At 35.1% G+C, this 21,440-nt stretch overlaps 1 protein-coding gene across 1 annotated transcript in view; it reads left to right on the top strand.

Annotated features, from left to right (window-relative positions):
- LOC125232674 (neural cell adhesion molecule 2-like) overlaps positions 1-15,052 on the top strand; it is a 347,116-nt gene extending 332,064 nt beyond the window's left edge. Inside the window, exon 17 of the mRNA XM_048138427.1 lies at positions 14,930-15,052. Coding sequence (XP_047994384.1) covers positions 14,930-15,052 — 123 coding nt within the window. The remainder of the gene's footprint in view (positions 1-14,929) is intronic.
- Positions 15,053-21,440: the final 6,388 nt, after the last annotated feature.

The raw sequence follows: 21,440 nt of genomic DNA, 5'->3' as shown, positions 1-21,440 counted from the left end.
GAGCTGAAAGTCCATTACCTAAACCTCTATTTAAAACCTTTGTCGCTATACGGTGACTTGAGTATTTAGACCAGATAGCCTCTGTTTGGTTTTAAAAAGCATTATTTAAAAGTCGTTAATTAATCACTTAACCAAGCAAAATAGTCCCTTACTTACAAACTATACCAAGTAGTTAGTCCGTTACTTCCCAATTAATCAATTAACTTGCTAGCTTGCTACCCTAGCTAAACCTAATTCCATTGTGTTGTATTTTAATAATTTATGTAATGTTTATATGTATAGGTATATTTAAAAATATGACGTTTTAGGTATTAATCACTATTTTACTTATTTGTTCTAGTATTTCTCACAAAAAAGAAATTTATAACACAATACTAAACGAGGTGGTAATCACTAGCAGGACAGCATTATATATAGAACATATAATGTAATTATTTAGGGGCTGTGATAACTTTAACCACACTCTTATGTTGATGTTTTATGCTTATGTCTGCAGTAAGATTAATAAAGATCATAATTAGACAACAAAATGTGCATAAGCTCCTTGAGATTAGCAAATCCTATACAGATATTGTGGAAAACAGCAAATGACAATTCTCATTAAAATTAATAATTACAACTGTATACAATCCCTTCTGTTTCCAATATATTGTCATGTCTGTAAATATGTTCTACTTGAACAGACTAATAAGCTTAGGTTGGACCTTTAATCGATGACTAATAGAAAAGTATCTTAATTAGATAAACAAAATGATCCCTTATGGATCTTATTAGGTCTAAAATTCAATTATTATTGAGATATAATAATAAGATAATTAAATTGATTGAAGTAATCAATAAATGAAAGTAGTATATAACAATATATTGCTCATTATGACAAAAACATTTATAGGTATTAACAAAATCATATCCTCTTTCCTGGTCTACTATAGATAATTGGGTGGTCACTGGTCACCTCACCCAAGAACTGATCTCGCCCGACAATGCTATTTTGTGATAATCCACGTGCAGTGGGTGTTATCTTATCATCATATCAACTTTATCCCCCAACCGTTTAAAGTCGGTATGGTATGGAGTAGTTTCTAAAATAAATTTTGAAGTACATACCAGTTACAGTGCTATTTATTCAAAGACCTCAGGATAGTTAAGACTCTAATAATTAAAATCTAATGATTTCTGCTATATTTGGAAAACAAGTCTGTGTTTGAACCAAGATCTCAATATATATACCTATTTCATACCAACTCAATAGAGTTGACTTAGCTAAATCTTTCTAATTATCAACCTACATACTTTACTTGATCCATTGACCCATTTCTAACTTTATATGACAGCTGAATACAAAATGGTCACTATTGGCATGAGCTTGTGCTGAATCGCACCCTATGATAGCTAAAAAACATTGTGATAGGGCTCTAAACCATTGCAGGGTAGATTGTACCCTTGCCATATGAAGACATACAAGTCTAACATTTAAATGAGAGTTTGAAGCCTTGGGATTGCTAGGTATTTATAATAATTAAATATAATTTTGTATTAATATGAACATCTCACTTAACCAATTTTTGTATGCTTATTCCAATGACTGATTCTGGTTGATCCCAATTCCAGTGTACCTTCTTTACCTATCCTTTTATATTTAAAACAACATCTTGAATAATAATTCAAAATTTGAAAACAATAATAAAGTTTTAATCACATTTTATTGACACTTTTTTTTTTTTTTTTTTTCTTTTGAAGTAAAAATAAATAAATTAGTAACATTTCATTAACTTCACCAAAGCCAGTTGAGCTATAAGATCATAAAATTCCAATGGTCAACTGAGTCATCCATTCTAACAATTTTTATCAAAAATTGACATTTAAATATGAATCATGATACATATACTTATGTTAAAGTTAAAATATATGGAGCGAGCAGCTCCTAAGCATATTATGGGGTTAAGTTATGATTGTGACATTTATACTCTTTATGAGGGTGCCAAAATGATTTTGCAGCACTTAGAGAATTTATTTTACCTTATGACATAACACTAACAGTGTATGTCCTCATATAAATATATATCAATTTGTCAAATTGTACAAAGGGATAAATATGAATAATCATCATTGTAATATGTTATGAACTAGAACAGAATTTTCCAGAAATTACCTTTTTACGGTAGTATTTTATTCATTTTATTGTATTACGAAACGAAATTTTGGTTGTAGAGGAGTTATAAAAATTACCTATACTTATAGTAAATAATTTTCTGACTTAACTGAGCCCAATCTATACATAGATTATAGATGTTCAACATAGACCTTACTGCAGAGACCATTTTAATTGCAACTAGAATACTGTTTTATATGTAAACAGTAAGTATATGAGTATGTACTTAATTAGAATACAATAATGTTTAATGTAGCATGCTTGCCTGAGGACAAAATCTTGATCAGATTGTGCTCTAGTCTAGACATCTATAGATCTAGTACATGTTCTACCTGTACATGTAAAAAAATTCTGCAATTAAACATCACTGGCTATAAGAAATTCGTTAGGTATAACTATACCATAACTGTCAGTCATCCCACGGATGAGGACCATTTCTTGTTCCTTATTATTAGATTTCATTATTGAAAAGTTGGCACACTTGTTTGCCGAACGGGAAAGGCTACACTTGCTAAAACATTTATCCCGTGAATGAGAGTTTACATTTGCTAGCCCCACGGGCTAACAGGAACATTCTTAACTACTCATCGGTAGACTTTATGCCCTTGTAATAAGGATTACAAATGATCAGTTAACAGTCGCCAATAGTACTCTTGCAGCATTGTTGAATATTTGGTAGGCACAGCAGTAGCATGCCTAATACATTCAGTAGCCTCACAGGCATTAGCCTCACAGGCATTAGCATGTCTTAACACATTCATCCCACGGATGAGAATTTATTATTGAATATTTAGCATATCTGTTTGCCCCACGGGCTAAAGTTACAATAAGAATTTTATTGGGATCCAAATATCTTCATTCCACGAATGAAGCACAATCCGCACGCGAATTGTGATGTCAGATGCGTATACAGAACTCCTTTATTATATTTGTCCAACGACAATTGACGATGAATGTATAAAAAACCCCTTACCAAATCTCCGTAGAGGTTAGAATGTGAGGTTAAATATAGGTACTAATTAATATATTATACCTCTATGTTTCCCCACGGGAACACTTTTAGTGAATTTGATAAGTTCATAATTCATAACTAAGGAATGTTCTAGTTAAAAATCCAATTGACAAATGTTGTAACTTACGTTCATCACTCACATTCCAATATTTATTACATTTCGGTTGCCATGTAAACACCGTACACCACACACATGCTGCACCGTATTTTGCACTGAATAATACCGTTTTAAACATAATTGTATTTATTAAAACTACGAAAAACTTAATAAAAACTAGAAAGCTATTAGTTTGCATCCATCCGCGTGGAGCGCGCGCGAAAATATGAAACGTCAGGGTGACAGTTCGTGTCAATTCTTTTCTTTTTGGCATCTATAAACGATTCGCGAGGTTTGTAGCGCTGGCGCGGGATAACTACAATGTTATTATATCCAGGACAAAATACAAATATAATCAAATATACGTAGCCACCATACACTTTTAATACCCAAAATCTATAGACATTGGTTTCTTATGTCAGATACTACAGGAAACAATCATTTCTTGTGCCAAATTTGATAAGAGTCTAGTAGCCTATTGTGATAGAGCTATTGATTATTGTATTAGTTATTGCCACTGACGTTTATTTATAACTTTTTAACTATTAATATAAGGAAATCTAGTACTTTTAACTTTTACCAGCTCATCTGAAATGAGAACTAATTTGGAGCGCCTGATGAAATCTTAAGACGCTTCAGGGGCGAAAATGCTAAAATGGAAAGGAGCCCCCCTTTCAATTTGGGAATTTTAGTTAAATATACTATATTTAAATATACTAAATAGATTTGTCGAAAAAAAATGTCCATTAAGAACAACTCAGATAAAAGATATTGCGAAAAAATCTTTAAAATCGAGGTTCCGCTCTCGACTGTTTCTTCCTTCAAAACTTAATCAATCGGAACGAAATTTGAGAATCTGAATAACAATGAAATAATCTGTGTCGGGCCATTTAGTTTTTTTGCCTATTTGTTACCAATGTCTTGAGTATCACACCTTTTTTTGCGCCATAATGAAAAAGGCCATTTTCGGATATTTTCGTCTGGCTCTAGCGTCTTTAAAAATAAAAATATCAAAACGGTCCGACACAGATAAAAATAATAACAATCTGTGTTGAAAAAATCATTGCTCTATCATCAAAAACCAGGGAGGAAATTGTCGAGAGCGTTTGTATGGAGAATTGACCCCTTCTGTATCGTCTGAAGGCACTCTGAAGGCAAAGGCATTGAGAATAGGTAGGTAATCAAATAACAGGCGCGGTCTCAAACTATCTCACTTTCGGAGTGGAAGTAAGGTATTTCTTTCCTGTAATAAATTATTTACAGGATAAAATATTCTTTGTCCTTCTCTGAGACAGCCTATCCCTGTACCAAATTTAAATTAAATCGGTTCAGCGATGTAAGCGTGAAGAGATGACAAACATACATACTTTTGAATTTAGGATATTATAATGGATTTATATGACACCCACGGGAAGAAAGGGAACGGTGAAATTCATAACCAGTATCCACACAACCATCCTAATTTGTTTTTTTATACTACGTCGGTGGCAAACAAGCATACGGTCCGCCTGATGGAAAGCGGTCATCGTAACCTGGATGCCTAATTTTCGTTTTCCTGTAACCCTTTATTTGCCAAGAGTGGCACTGAAACTTAAGTAGTTTTATATGCTCTGCCTACCCCTTTATGAAATAAAGGCGGAATTGTGTAAAATGAATTTAAATTTAATTACAGCTTGTAGCATTATGCACATTTAAATTCAAGCGCTAGAAATCTAAAATGATTTTTGTGCGCCGCTGAAATGCATGCGTGGAATTTCGTACGTCGCGGATTCTCGTAGAAATTGTTTAAACTGTTTTGTCGGGCACAATGCGAGGCGTCTGTTGAAAATTCCGATGGTTTTTATCATTTCAGTGGTCCTAAATTTCATTTGGAAATGTTACATTTCGTTTTCGGATGACGTTGTTTCTGATAAGCTGTGTTTCGGCACACCTTGCGAACACTGGCGATCAAATATATGAAAGAGGCGCATTCCTAGCACACAGTCTAAGCTCGTGTAGGTGAACGCGTACTATGTTTGTATGAGTGAAATATGACAGGTCGACTGGTCGCGTTTTTGACAGGCGGTAACTGTGAGGTAACCGAGAGGGGGTGGGCGGCACTTTCATCGAGGAGCGGGAGTGGCCATACTGTACGATAGTACTCTTTATTATACTGTGTGTTTATTTCGGAAAGGATCCGCTTGGAGTGCTGTTCAAAATCATGTACGAAATGAATAAAAACAAACTATAAGCAAGAACCATATAATGGTGGGCGAGTCCGACTCGCACTTAGCAGGTTTTTTTAATTTGCATTTGAAACTTATTTAATTTTTTTTATTTAATCCGCATTTAAAAACACAATAATCGGGATCTAATTGGGACAGCCAAATGAAACAGCTTTCGCGATGTTATGTTTTTCTTTGTCTTGAGCTTTAATAGTTCCTGTACAGTCAAGAGCACAAGTAACTATACTTAACTTTAATAATATTAGTACGGACAAGATTGGGCAACCGTATGGCCTTCACATTAGGGCCTATTTACTCAATAGACACATTTATTAAAGTACGGAGGGACAATTTCGACTGCCGGGTAATTTATACTAAGGTATAGCGGGGAAATCTCGACTGGGGGACAAATGTAACTGGTCCATTTTTTCCATGTTTACATTATTAAATAGAGTGTCCACCGGTTATAAATACCTAGGCCATTTTTTTCAAAGTTTTCCACCCCACTTTTTTGTAAGATAGGTATTTTTTACGCGATTCATACTCATAAGTCGCGAGGTCTTTCGATCCCGATAGAAAAAAAAATGTCCCAATTCCGTTATCGCCATACAAAATGTATGAAAAAATGGTAACAGAATGGGAAAAAATCATCAAAATACTTGGGATACTTTTTTTCTCCTATAAGGATTAAAAAGAGCTCGCGATTATGAGCGGAAACCACGGGCCCCCCCCCCCCCCCCCCCAGTCGAGATTTGCTCCGCTGAACCTTACCTAATAAACCTGTCTTTTTTTTCTATGTTTTACTCAATTAACTTGAATGCCATATATATGTCCACTGATCTGGCATGCCGTATAGTGTATATGTCACCGTAAAATTGTAAAAGCCGTTAGTTTATAATTTCACTAGCGAGATTATGAAGTAACGAAATATTGTGAACCGTAACGTACAGTTCACAATTTGACGGATTATTTTTACGTTAGATTATAATCTAACGAAACCGTCAAATCGTAAACTGTCATGGCGTCGGAACGAAGCTAGCGCTCTGATTGGTCGGTTTTATAGTAGATCGTTCTGTGGCCATAGAGTGACTGACACAAATAGACACTGCAATCACAGATGTCAGTCAAAAACCTCATTAAACTTTTATTATCAAAATTCGATGTATGTTTAAGGAAACGGTCGAAGTTGCCAGAGAAACAAAATTGTCAGTTACTTTGCTTGTTATGTGGCGGCTTAATTCGTATATTTCTTGTGATTTAATATTCAGTTTTCGATAAAAAAAAACCGTTAGTTTATAATCTTACTAGTGAGATTATGAACTGACGAGTTATGGTGAACCGTAAAGTTCACAATTTAACGGATTATTTTTCGTTAGATTATAATCTAACGGAGAGAAACCGATAAATTGTAAATCATCATATGCGCCAGAAGCTAGTGCTCTGAATGGTTAGTTTTTTGTTAGATCGTTCTAGGCCCATAGAGTAACTTTCTCTCCGTTAGATTATAATCTAACGAAATATAATCCGTTAAATTGTGAACGTTACGGTTCACCATAACTCGTCAGTCCATAATTTCACTAGTAAGATTATAAACTAACGGTTTTTTTTTCGAAAACTGAACATTAAATCACAAGAAATATACGAATTAAGCCGCCACATAACAAGCAAAGTAACTGACAATTTTGTTTCTTTGGCAAGTTCGACCATTTCCTTAAACAATATTTCGAATTTTGATGATAAAAGTTTAATAAGGTTTTTGATTGACATCTGTGATTGCAGTGTCTATTTATGTCACTCTATGGCCACAGAACGAACTACTATAAAACCGACCAATCAGAGCGCTAGCTTCGTTCCGACGCCATGACAGTTTACAATTTGACGGTTTCGCTTCGTTAGATTATAATCTAACGTAAAAATAATCCGTCATATTGTGAACTGTACGTTACGGTTCACAATATTTCGTTAGTTCATAATCTCGCTAGTGAAATTATAAACTAACGGTTTTTACAATTTTACGGTGACATATACTTATGTATATGCCCAGAGAGCACGTTATTTACTAATGTAAAATTGACAAACATGGAAAAATGTTGATCAGTTGAAGCCATGAGCTCTTTCGATTCTGCAGGAAAAAAAATGTCTCATAATTTTTTTCCCACTGAGTTACAATTTTTCATACAACTTGTTTGATCGTAACTCAAAGGAAGACAAAAAAATATATGGAAATTATGGAACATTTTTTGTCTCCTAGTAGAATCGAAAGTGCTCATGATGTGAATGAAAGTGAAATCGACAACAAAATAAAAATATGCCCATATATTCAATTTTCATAAAAAATCACATTAAAACGTTTTGGTAGCAAAAAATGTTTCTCAACGGAACGATTTTTTTAATCCTCCAAGTGCTACCTATATCGAAGATTCAACACATTTAGTAATAGTACTAGTTCAAAAATTTGCACAAATAATTTCATGTTTTGTTGGTAAGCTCCTGTCTCCATCTAGCGCTGACTGTACAGTGCTATGTTCTTACAATTTTCCTGTCGAGAGAACCCTCATTTGTTTTGCAATATCACCATCGTTTATCATACCCCCTCCCTTTATGCTAGGAAATAAGTAGTGTTTTACGATAATTTACGAATGAAATTGAAAGGGAAATAATTTATACGGCATTAAGACGCTACAGGAGCAAAAATGCTAAAATAAATAAATATTATAGGACATTCTTATACAGATTGACTGAGTCCCACGGTAAGCTCAAGAAGGCTTTTGTTGTGGGTACTGACGCGTGATTGACGCGTGAATATCGCTAGATGTCACTGTGCTTATACAAATAACCCTCATTTACTGATGTGTGGAGTTACAACTTACAACTCTTCCCTTATTTATTCCTCTATCCCAAACTAACATACCTACTAACAAGGCAAGTTGAATAAAAGCTTTTAAGAACGTCAAAAACTCCTGGTAGACGTTCTAAACCTTAAATAAATCCTACTGTCATGATATTATAACGAAACTGTCAAAAAAAGTGAAATTTCTCTTTAATCGCTTCCGCGGTTATCAAGGACGAAGGGAAGGGACAAAAAAGATAAGATGGCTTTCTGCAAAAGAAAGGAGCTTTCAGACTTTCCTATTTGAGGTGCAGGTACCACAGACCACCTCAAATTAGACGAAGCATTCGTCAAATGTCACCACTTGTACTAATTTATGCGGCACTCGCAAGTAAGCGCCAAGTGTCATCAGCGCGATACCTGTTCGCCGCAGGCACACTACACCTGCCAGAGTTGTGTATGTGATTGTCGCTCCCGTATTGGATTACACAGACATGAAAATCGTTGTCGCCCCAAGTCATATACTTAACTTGTTTTATTTGGTGATACCGTTGCAGCGTCAATAATGAGAAATTGATAACTTTTTGACCGGCTTTCACAACTTACTGCAGAAAAATTATGCAAGTTTTGTTAAAAATAATAACTGATATCTTAAATATAATATTTTCTTAAATACACTGTCCAATTTTTATACAAATCTAGGCAGTTTTATTATTTAAAAACGAATTACAAACGGAAAACCAATTTATACGTGTCCGCGCGGTGCCGAAATGAGGTTTCGCGCGAGAAAGCAAATATTAACTATCTCGCTCTGTCTAGTTGACCCACAGGAATGCCATCGGAATTATAGCTTAATTAATAGGCCGTAATTCACTTTGTTTCTTCGGAATCATGATTCAAAGTTTATATCACCAAATTAGGCGAGTCACCGAATGAGGCGAGCTTACCCTACCTTAGTATAGGAACGCAACCGCTCTTGTTCCAGTTTTGTTAACGTTTACAACCATTACTGAGCATTTCTTTTTTTTTCACCACTTTTATGAAATATGATATTAAAAAAAATATGATATTTCTACTCAGAATCACTAGTTTTTCAATCCTAGTAGTTAAAAAAATTGTCCCATACGATTTTTTCTTATTTTGTTACCATTTTCCGTACATGTTGTGTGGGGTAAGAAAAATGTATGGAAATACTGGGACACTTTTTGTCTCCCAGTGAGATTGAAAGTACTCGTGATTCTGAGTACAATTGACCTGAAATTCCCTAAAAAACTCAAAATAAAAAAAATGGCAAAAAAAAGTAATGATCTACTCGCCTAATTATGGAATATTTATAAAAAGATAGTATTGTAGAACCTGCGTTGTTACTAGGACATGGTGTAAAATGAAATTCAGTTACGCTACTCAAATCGTGGTATGTTACTATTAAAGTTTCCTATTCTGTTGTCTGGTGATCATGCGCTCTTTGTAAATGCTTCATAAGTGTAAGTGTAAGGACTGAGTAGACGCTCAGAGCGGGGCGTTCAGCGGGGCGTGCAGCGGATCCGGCGAGCATGTGTCCACCTTCCGCAGCGTCGACTCAGGAAACTTGTTTGAGCTTCAATTGTTTGACATGCACGCCGCACGCTCCGGCCCACTCATTCTAGCCTCAAGATTTAACACTAAGTGCAAGACTTAACACTAAGTGCAAGGCTGCTTCACGCACTACTGCGGCTGGGGCGGGGCGTGCATGTCAAACAATGGAAGCTCATGCCGCTCATCCGCTCACCGCTGACGCGCTTAGACCATCGTGGCTGGGCCGTTACACTAATGCGGCGTCTACGCGTGTGTAGTCTGTGGTAGGTAGGGTAGGTAGGAACGAGGTGAAAAAGAATAAAAGTTCCTTGAATGAATTAAAGAGAGGTTTTAATTAGCTCGTTAAAAGGTTGGGATTTTAGTGTAATATTTTTATTACTGAAAATTTAAGTAATATGGCAGTTTAAGTAATCGCCACGGAAGTTGTATATAATTTATAACTATAATACAATAAATATTTCTGATTCCTGATTTATGGTTCTAGTGGGGAACCATTTGGGGACACTGCTCACCTTCCCCGTACAATGAATTAGACGTGCGCAAAATGTGTCACCAAAAACGTAAAAGTGATATATATCTTTCATACACTGTGAAGTAAATCACTCTTTTCTTTTAGTTCACTAGTTCACTAGCTTAGAATATCCATCAGTAGATATCAAAAGTAGGTATTGGTTCGTATTGGTTTCAGTTCTCTAAGGCTCACGAAACTAACGAAACGAAACGCTCGTAGATATCTATCTCTATCGCTCTTGCGTATTGGCTCGAGAGAGCCAAACTACCTCTTGCGGCGTTTGTTTTGCGTCGCAGAAATGCCATTCGGTTAAGGCACCTGTTATCTTATTCCCGTTAATTACTCGCGCCGTGTCGTTCTAAAAGTCATTATTACCATTAATGAGCTCCCTAAGGTAAGCTATTAAGGCCACCCGGTTACAGCGTGTGTATTTTATGATGTTAAGCTTATTTGATACTGTCTTGGAGGGTTATAACCAATTATGTTTAGCTCATTCTATGCTTATAAACTAATTCAAATATACGTCGATATTGGAACGATATTTGAAAGATGTATTTGTGTAAAGTGAGAAGGAGGTAGGCATAGCACTGCACACAGGCCTTACAGCTACGGGCAAGAAGCGAAATTCACGATATCTAAACTATTAATTATTGTGCCATTATGTATCCACTAGGTCACATATGGCACGCCTAGGGAATGCAAACTCGTTCTCGCGAGATCTCTTTTGTACGAGATCTCGGTCATTTTTAGCGAGATTGATCTCGGCCGAAAAATCGACGAGATCTCGCGAGATCAACGAGATTGAACTCAAGCATAAAACGTCTTATTCGAAGCTCGCGAAATGACTAGACATGTTTCGTTCGCAAGTTGTAAGTGATTTATATGAACTATATCATTTAACTGAACTCGCCAACTCGTTAATTCAGTAGAGATCTAGAGATTCAACTCGCTTATTTCGCTCAATAATTTACCTATCTCAGTTCGGAATGACGAATAACAGATTCAGACCGTTTCGATATAATTCGAAGAGTGTCAGCCAGGGCTTGATTCGCCATTATGGTATTAATTTAAACTTACAGCTCTGTGTATATAACCATTTATTTTACGAATTTCCGTGCACAGAGTTTTGTTGGATGTCGAGAGAGCAGAAGCCTACAACAACTTTACTACGGCTGTCGTTTGTTAGGCAACCAATAACAATTTCTATTTTACACTCAAAAAATCAAATTATTGCATTATATATATATTTATTTCTTTTTTAAATATTCCCACTACTATATAAGTATTATATTTTTGAATATGTTATTATTATATTTTTGACGACCGGTCTTGCCTAGCCCAGCGGGTAGTGACAGTGACCCTAACTGCTACGCCGCAGTCTCGAATTCGAATCCCGGTAAGGGCATGTATTTGTGTGATGAACACAGATATTTGTTCCTGAGTCATGAATGTTCTCTATGTATCTAAGTACTTGTATATTATGTATGCCGTTGTCTGAGTACCCACAACACAAGCTTTCTTGAGCTTACCGTGGGACTCAGCCAATCTGTAGTGTAATCAACTAGTCATAATTAATTGAGTACAGCTAATGTTTCTTATGTGGGTCTATTTAATGATGGTAGGGATAACCTTGACTTTTATAATGTTAAATTTTTATCCTTTCATCAATTTAAGTAGTCTCTACTGTGTGTGTTGGCTTGGAAATGAATACGAATTTGGCACGCTTTTACTCCTTCATGAATAATTTTATTTTATTTTGTGATATGATAATCTATACTTCAAAGTTTAAAAACATATATTGCGAGTGGTGAGGTACGTAATTTATGTTAAACAATGTAAAATACATAAAAAATATATGAAAAAATAGTCAAGATAAATATTTGTTTCATAATAGCAATCATTCTTCTTATTGTTATCCTTATTCATTGCTATATCACATCTCGGACACTGGTGATCAAATATATGAAAGAGGCGCGTTGTTAGCACACATTCTAAGCTCGTGTAGGTGTTCACCTACCAAGCTTGCGCGTTCGCGTACCAAGCTTGTACTCGTATGAGTGAGATATGACAGTCTCGACGGTCCCAAGTAACACTGTCGGATCTACAAAATCGTCATTTTCATTTTATTGCATTAATGATCTTAAAACATCCAAATTTATAATATGACATTTTCAGAATTTTACATTTCTCTCTATTTTCCGAAATAATATGTCACAAGAACGTCGTATCTTACACAGCGTCTAGTTTACAATGTCGGATGTCGCGTTGTAACAATGTTAGCGGGAGCGCGGGTAGGGCGACGCGGTCGTTTGTGCCACTACCCACAATATTGTATGGATAACCGCCGACTTCGCGAGCTCACACACTCTAAACACAAACCACAACATCTAGCTGTCGTATTTCACCACTATAGAAGAAAATGCACAACACAGGTAATTTAGTCGTAAATGACACATGCAACCCATATTATTACCTATTGTCCAATAAAAAAAGGCGTTAGTGACACATACGACCATTTTATATGAACCATGTCCAAACAAAAAAGTAGTATGTGACACATTCGACAAAATCGTTTAATAATCTCCTGGCAAGAATGTCGGTTGTACTATTTCTGAGGTTTCCTCAAGTATTTTCTTATTTTTACTTATGCACATCTTAAGAGTATCTAAAAATATTAACTATTCCTAAATTTCATAACTTAATATCATAATTTGACAATTTTATAGAGCAAAAACCTGTTTGCAAAACTTTGATTGGCTCTACTGGAAAGTAGTCATTTCGCAAATCCGACAGTGTTACTTGGGACCGGCGGTCTGACTGTTCGCATTTTTGACAGGCGGTAACTGTGAGGTAACCAAGAGGGGGTGGGCGGCGCTTTCAGCGGGGAGCGGAAGTGGCCATATTGTACGATAGTACTCTTTATTATACTGTGGCTATATTGTGATTATTTACGAGAATAAACCCACAAACCGGCCAATCTCGCCAATTTCGAGATCTCGCGAGATTGGTTTCATGAATTCCCGAGATCTCGCCTGGGCCCCAATCTCGTCGAGATTGCATTCCCTAGGCACGCCTGTCCTATGGGCATAATAAATATATCATCCATCCTAGCAAATCCTACCTAGTTTAAAAGTGTAAAAATATTTAGTTTCATTACAATTGCCCCCCTAGTTGACATTGCTGCGGTGCAATGAAATTGATTCTTTAACAGTTATTGGTAAGGGTCCCCCCACATCTAGCGTCTCCCGAGCGTCGCGTCGGGCCAACTGTATGGAAAAAGACGTCGCGTCGACGCGACGTCGACGCGGCGTTAGGCTTTGCCCATACAGTTGGCCCGACGCGACGCTCGCGAGACGCTAGATGTGGGGGGACCCTAAGTGTCAACCAAAATGTACACGAACCGCAAATTGTTAAATAATCAATTTTCTCGACTATAATAGGGATCACTATTAGGCTGTAAACGTGAAAATTTAAAATTAAGAGGCCTTATTCCCTAGAATACTGCTCATGAATTTAGTACTTTTTCAGTGTATAAATCATAATATTTTTTCCCTGTTACTTGCTTTAATAGGGCAATTGTTATCTAATTTAAATAACACTTTTTAACCCCTTTTTTCAACTCTGCATAAAATAGGTATTATTGATTTAAATATACCTAAGGGCCACTTGCAGCAACGAAAATGGAGGATTAACCCACAATTTTATATGGATTTGACGGATGACAGTCCACTAACCCTGAGTTAAGTGATTGGTGCAAGTGGGCCTTAAAGTTTTTTTATCATTTAAAAACCTTACATTCAGAATCAGAATCAGAATCAGAATCTCTTTATTTGTGAAAACATAGGTACATTTTTTAGGTGGTAACAGTACATGTTGTTTCTCTATGTTTTACCCGCGAGTGCAGGTATACAAACTTTTTGATTGCATGCAGCGTGCAGCTTAACTACTTATAGAGTAGCAATTTATATACAGCATAAATCACACCCAGTTAACAGTGCTGATAACATAATTATAAAATTATTAAACCAAATAATCACATAATTTTCATAACTATACAAATTGATAAACTATTACACACAAAGTATTACACTTAGTATTTTCACTGCAAAAAAAAATGACAAATAATTATTGAAAATTTAATTCAATTACAGATGTCGACTTTAAGTGCAATTAATATAAGAAATGAATAAATGTAAATGATGTGACATTAGGGCATTTTCAGAATTTGGTACCCCCCAATTAGCGAAAGTTGTTCACAAAAATTAACTCACGTTAATTCGTTATTCGTGTTAATTCGTCGTATTCGTTCGTTATTAGTTTTGTGACGATAATTAAGCATTAAATTTCAATAAAAATATTGTTTTTGTATTAATTACATAAACTTTGAGATTGATAATCTACATTCAGAATGTGAAAAAAGTAAATTTTTACACCAATTTTATGCTTAACTGTCGTCACAAAACTGACAGCGAGTTAATTTTTGTTAACAACTTTTGCTGATTGGGGGGACCCAAACTCTGAAAATGCTCATTATTAACAAATTTGCAGTCTTCACAGAGCATATCGGTGATGAATCGCGGTGTGACCGCGCGCAGTGCTGACATCGCGTCAGCGCGGTTCCGGCCCGAAGTTGTCACCACCAGCAGAAAGGTCAAGGAGAGTTGCATCTAGGGTGTAAGTCCGTCCGTAAGGTTGCGATGAGAGAATGGGGCCGTTTTCCAAAATAAAACTCGAAAACCGAAGTTCACCAGATCTGGACGTGTCTGAATCAGGAGCTCATTCGATCCCGACGATAAAAAAATGTGTCCCTAATTTTTCATACAAAATTCGAGTTTTCAATACGTCACGCACGTAGTAAGTTCATACTAAAATCATGACGTAATATGATTCTAAGAATGAGCCGGACACGTCCAGATCTGGTGAAATTCGATTTTCAAGATTTATCGTGGAAAACGCTCATGAGCGTAACTTGGCCAATTTTTATTTTGTTGTCGGTTTTACTTTTTTTTTCAAATGTGTGAATTTATGTACTTTTTCTGCTCATAATCATGAGCTCTTTCGAATCCACATGAGAAAAAAATGTCTTACTTTTTTTCCACTGAGTTACAATATCTCATAGAACTTGTTTAATCGTAACTCAGAGGAAAGCAGAAAATTTTATAAAAAAATTGGGTCATTTTTTGTCTCCTATTAGAATCGAAAGAGCTCGTGATTCTGAGTGGAAAAAGTGTGATCCAAAAATAAAAAAAAGTGAAATCGACAACAAAATAAAAAAATATGCCCAACTAGTATTAATTACGAAACAAATGTTACTTGTTACTAAGAGAGTGAAAAGCCGTAAGGGTACAAATATACTGAATGAATATGGTTGTCATTCCGTGTAAGTTGTAGGTGAAAAATTACTATTTTATGTGAGCGGCTTTTTAGATACCTATATCATGAAATACACGATTTTTTTCTTTACTGTGTGTGTTCTTATCTTTGTACAATAAAGTGTATTACTACTACTACTACTACTACGATAATATAATTTTACTAGTCCTAGCGCATACAGCCTTTATATTATCATTAGAGCGTTTTCACATTGTCTGGCCCGACGTCGGATGTAGGAAGGATGTCAAAGGCGGATATTAACGTATAGGATATTGCTATTGGTCTTACATCCGATATCGGATCGGATAATTTGAAAAGAGACAGGTTCATTTGATTTTGACATCCCGATTCGTACTTAAACTTCATGTACTATCAGCTGCAAAAGTACACGGCAAATTTGTCAATTCAAAATTATTCCATGCACTTTTGCAGCTGATAGTACAGTCAAATGCAAAAATATGTATCTGAACTATGCTCTTATGAAGCCAGGTCAATATGCTATGGGACCTATTTTTGAATAACATGTGTAATACCTATGTTTACACTTCACTGTTCCTTTGATTCTGGTGAAACGGTAACATACCTACATCAATGGTGTTAAATCACTCAAAATGTTCAATTATTTGTTAAATTATACAGTTATTTATCAAGTACTTTGAGTAACAAATTGTTGACATTTTAATAAATTTGTAAGCACGTAAAATTAACAATAAGAAATGTACAAAATATTGAAATTGAGTAATTGTTGTTAGCTATAAGGAAACGTAAATCACATTTCAATCAGATTTTTTTTGTATGCATCATTAAATGGTAAACACGTACCAAATCTAAAAGACCATCGCATAAAAAAAGGCCTCATAAATATACCACGCTGTTATGACTCTTGAAATAATATTGCGTCAGATAATTTTGTGGCTTTTTTGTGCGATATTATTGCCCTTGACTGTACCTAGATAGAAAATAAGTAAGATTTTTTGAGCACATTTTAGCTATTGTTTTATGTAGTTAATATTTTGTATCAATTTTTACATACCTACCTAATTGGTTGTAACATGGCATAAATTATCAAAAGAAGTATTTATATCTACTAATTTACTTAAAAACAACTTAAAATTTATACGGAATATTCAATTAAACGATTGAATATCATCCAAATAAATTCCAAGTCCATTTATCCACAAATGGATGAAAATTTGATGAATTAGACCTACGCTTAGTCGCTTACACTGCACTTTCACATAATGTTTACACTGTGGTGTAAACAAGTTTATGTTTACATTATAGTGTAGATAAGCTTTATGTTTACATCGTGGTGTAAACCAGTTCAGTGTAATCTACTATGAGTTTATAATACGTTACTCCACTGTTTTAATGAATGGAAAATTACATTAATTTTATGGTGAAATGAAACAACGCCCCCAATCTGTTACTGAAACCGATTTTAATACGAGAAAATTACAAAATTTAGCTTGAGAACGTCACAGATTATGTGCTTTACTTACAAACATGGAAAGTGCAAAATTGTACAAGATATAAATTAAGAATAATGTCCAATTAGGGTTCCATTTCGTGTGGTATATCACAATTTCATCTCCAAGTTATATCTAAATTTCAACCCAAAGAAAATGTTAAGAAGATTGTATTTCAAGCAGTTTAAAGCAAACATATTTTAATATCATTAGAATGGCTGTAATACCAAGGCTTTTGTAACAGAAGATGTTTGTACGATAAATAGGTATTCATTTATTTGTCTGGAGGTTAATGAACGACATTTGAACAAATAGAATATCATTTTATAATTCAGATGGGCTTTTCCATGTTTTATGTTGTTAATATAATTATGGGGCTTGAATTGTTTTACGTTTTTAAAAAGGAGTGTACAAGTTTCTAATGGGTCGGCAACGCGCACGTGACACTCCTAGAGTTGCAGGCGTCCATAGGTTACGGTGACCGCTTTCCATCAGGCGGGCCGTATACCTGTTTGCCACCGACGTGGTATAAAAAAAAACTTCTACGATTAGGCAACGTCACAGTCACTTTCGCTTCATAGGCAATCGTAGCCATCTCTCCCTGTCGCTCTTCTAGCACTAGAACCTTATTGCTATCATGATAGTTGCTTTTTAACTACACTGAGACTTTCGCACGTGCTGTGGAAACGGGAGCTAACCGCGGCGAATAATAGAAACAAAGGCCTTTGTTTAACAGATTAGGGCAAAACCGAAAAGTGCATCTCAGAAAATTCATACTATACTAGGTACCCTGTTTGGCAAATGAGACGACTCGTGGAATGTCCGAATAGAAATTTTCTATTCCCATACATTTCATGACTCCCTAAGGAAAACGACTTTTAAAGTCGTTTTCCTTAGAGAGTCATGAAATTTAAGTTTTTTTTTACATATATTTTACACTAATTGCAAGTGGGATGAAAAACATTGTGTGTAACTAGGGGCGTAAAAATATTGCAAAGTCTTTAAATTGCTCCGGCAAGCCATCGCAAATTAATTTACTCTCGTCTGCAATATTCAACTTATGTGTTTTCTTAAATTGAAAACAATTAAGCGAATAAAATTGAAGTGATTGAAGATAGGCAACAATTTAAATAAAATTTCCTGCGGATTTCTGTTGTTTTTGTAAAATTAACTGCCGGTCAGAAACTCAGAAATATTTACGAAAAGTATAATGTTAAAATAGCAATCATTTTATTTAAAATATTTTTTTACGATAAAATGTTTTTTTTTTTTTGATGTAACTACCTGCTCCACGTTATTATAAGTTGTACTTTTTTCAGATTTGTGAATATTTATTTGTCCATAATTCCTTCTGTGACCACCCGTAATAACTCATTATCACAAATTTCTAAAAGGTTTAACTATAGTTTATTCCACTAAAAAAATCTTTTGAATAATGTTTCGACAGTTTTATTCCTTCTTCACTTAATAATTTGTCTTTCATCATTGTAATAATTAAAAAAAAACGCTTTTTAATAAAAAAAAACTTTTTTTCAATATAATGTGTGATAACTTTGTTTTAATTTCTTCTATAATGAAAATGAAAATAAAAAGGCTTTGTTTGTTATTGATTTATCAAACGAAATTTACCAACATCGTAAATTAATGTAACTTAAGTAGCATAGATAGTTGTAATTTACAAAATTATAAATAAATGTTAAAAAAATCTTGTTGTATTTAAGTGAAGGTACTGTAAAGCTTAAGAAACGACTGACTGTATTTTAGTGATATTAAGTCATTGTGATTGTTTAAATAAAATTATTGATATGTGATCACTTTTATTCTCTTCTTTGTTTTTATCCATACTAACATTATAAATGGGAAAGTGTGCGTGTCTGTTTGTTTGTCCGTCCTTCACGGCAAAACGGAGCGACGAATTGACGTAATTTTTTAAGTGAAGATAGTTGAAGAGATGAAGAGTGACATAGGCTACTTTTTGTCTCTTTCTAACGCGAGCGAAGCCGCGGGCAATAGCTAGTTATTTTATAACACCTGTATTTCACCATATTTCTTGTGAATAAACATTCATTCATTCATTCAAAATTATTCACCTTTATAATTATTGTAATTTGAATTACGAATACCATAGAAAAACAAAAGACGCGCGTTTCTATTAATCATTGTGAATAAGAGTTTGCACGGGTGTATAATGTCTAAAAAGCCCTTTTAAGTCTTCAAGTTTCATATTACATTAAACAAGAACAAAAGTGTTTTGATTCTGGAAACCTTTAATCTTAACCCTTTGTCTGTTTAGTTAATAAGAATTATTTATTATTGGAGTGACATGTAAAATCTTATACTTTTAAACGAGCAATTCTTGTATATTTATTTATATATATATTTATTTACACTGACGATCTCGGAAACCGCTCTAACGATTTCGCAGAAATTTGTTATGTGGGGGTTTTTGGGGGTGAAAAATCGGTCTAACTTATCCTTAGGTCCCGGAAAACGCGAATTTTCGAGTTTTCATGCGTTTTTCTTCGCGCGCCATCTCGTGTGCAGTAGTTGTACTGTTAAGACAGAATTCTTTCGGTCGATGTAAGTACTATTTATTGCAAACACTAGATGGCGACACAGGTCAAGGCTAAAACGAATAGAAAATACACTATTTGAGTTTTTGTGGCGAAATGCGCGCCATCTCGTGTGGAGTAGTTGTGTTGTTAAGGCTGAGAATTCTTTCGCTCGATGTAGGTACTATTCATTTTTGAACTAGATGGCGACACATGTCAAGGATACGAAACAGAACCGAGCGAAGCTCGGTTGCCCAGATATTTACTTATAATTTTATCAATAAAAATCTCATTTCTCATTTCTCTCACAGCAAAAGAAACTCACTTTTCCCATTTAAAATGTAACCTGCGTTAGCATTTCAATAGGGTTAAGTATGGCGAGAGTTGTAGACGTGGCTGTGGGCCGTGGGAGCTTTTTTCTTTTGACTTAACAATGGAAAATGTTATGATTTGATTGTATGTATTTTTTCCCCTCACTAGCTCGGAAACACGACGTGTTTTGTCCTTTAACACCAGCGGGTAAAAACGCATTTTATCCACTAGTGGGTAAAGTAATTTGCCCTTGAATAAAGTCAAATTAACTGTTTTAAATTGATAAAAGTAGGTGAATCTGGTAATAAAGATGATTTATCACCTGTGGAACTACTGGAAGCAGTGATAAACGCATTTTTTGCGTTGTAGTTTCCTCGCTATAGTGAGGGGAAAAGTTTTGTGTTACACTCGGGTGCAAATGTATTTTACTTCTCGCGTGTTATAATTTCACACTCTGCGTTAAAATACAACTTTGCCCCCTTGTATAACAAATAACTATTTATTTGACCATAAATTAAATATAACAAGATCATACCATCCCATACATTAAAATGCGACCGCCTACGAACGCGCTTACACTCCACCACACATAGATGGCGCCACAGAAAATGCCTTGTCGCCACCGATTATTTGTAGTTTGGCATTAAGTGTCAATTCCGAGCCGTAAATCTATGTCAAAAGTAGGGCTCCCGGTCGTGACCGTGTATCGTGAACACGTAGCCGTACGCACGTTGCCGTGATACACGGCAACGGATTTCTGGTTCGTTCGTCACGTGAAAATAAATCACGTGAAATTAGGGTACGTACGTTCGTAGATCCGTCCGTACGTACGTACGAATTCACGTGACACGCCCGTTCGGTCCGCCAGCGGCGTTTCATGAGAGAAGATAAGATCGGATGCAGTCTCTATAAGTTATGAATAAAAATGTAGGTATCGTGAGGTTATATCTTAATTACTTTTGAATTAAAATTTATATTCAATACTGCGGTTTTTCAAATATTAATATGTAAGTAATAAATAAATATAACCAAATAAACGATCCGGGGTTTCCGATAGGCTTAATTTAGAAGTGGTTATAAAAATACCAACGATATGGGTAGGTAACCTTTTGTAAGGGTAACTGCTAGATTTGGTAACCGTTTCAGATAAAGTTTCCTTCCAGTCATTTGAGTTTTTTACTCTATCCAAAGGTTTTCAACAGTTATAATTCTAAATTCGACTTATTATTAAATAACCACTGTTAGCATTGTCTCTACGCTACAACCGACGCTTCGAGTACAAATTCAAAAAATGCTTATACTTTCACTAAAATATTACTTTTATGTTTATTAAAATGGCACTATACCATGACT

This window comes from Leguminivora glycinivorella, chromosome 13 (assembly GCF_023078275.1).
Source record: "Leguminivora glycinivorella isolate SPB_JAAS2020 chromosome 13, LegGlyc_1.1, whole genome shotgun sequence".
Taxonomy (NCBI): Eukaryota; Metazoa; Arthropoda; class Insecta; order Lepidoptera; family Tortricidae; genus Leguminivora; species Leguminivora glycinivorella.
This window is presented reverse-complemented; position numbering and strand designations above follow the sequence as displayed.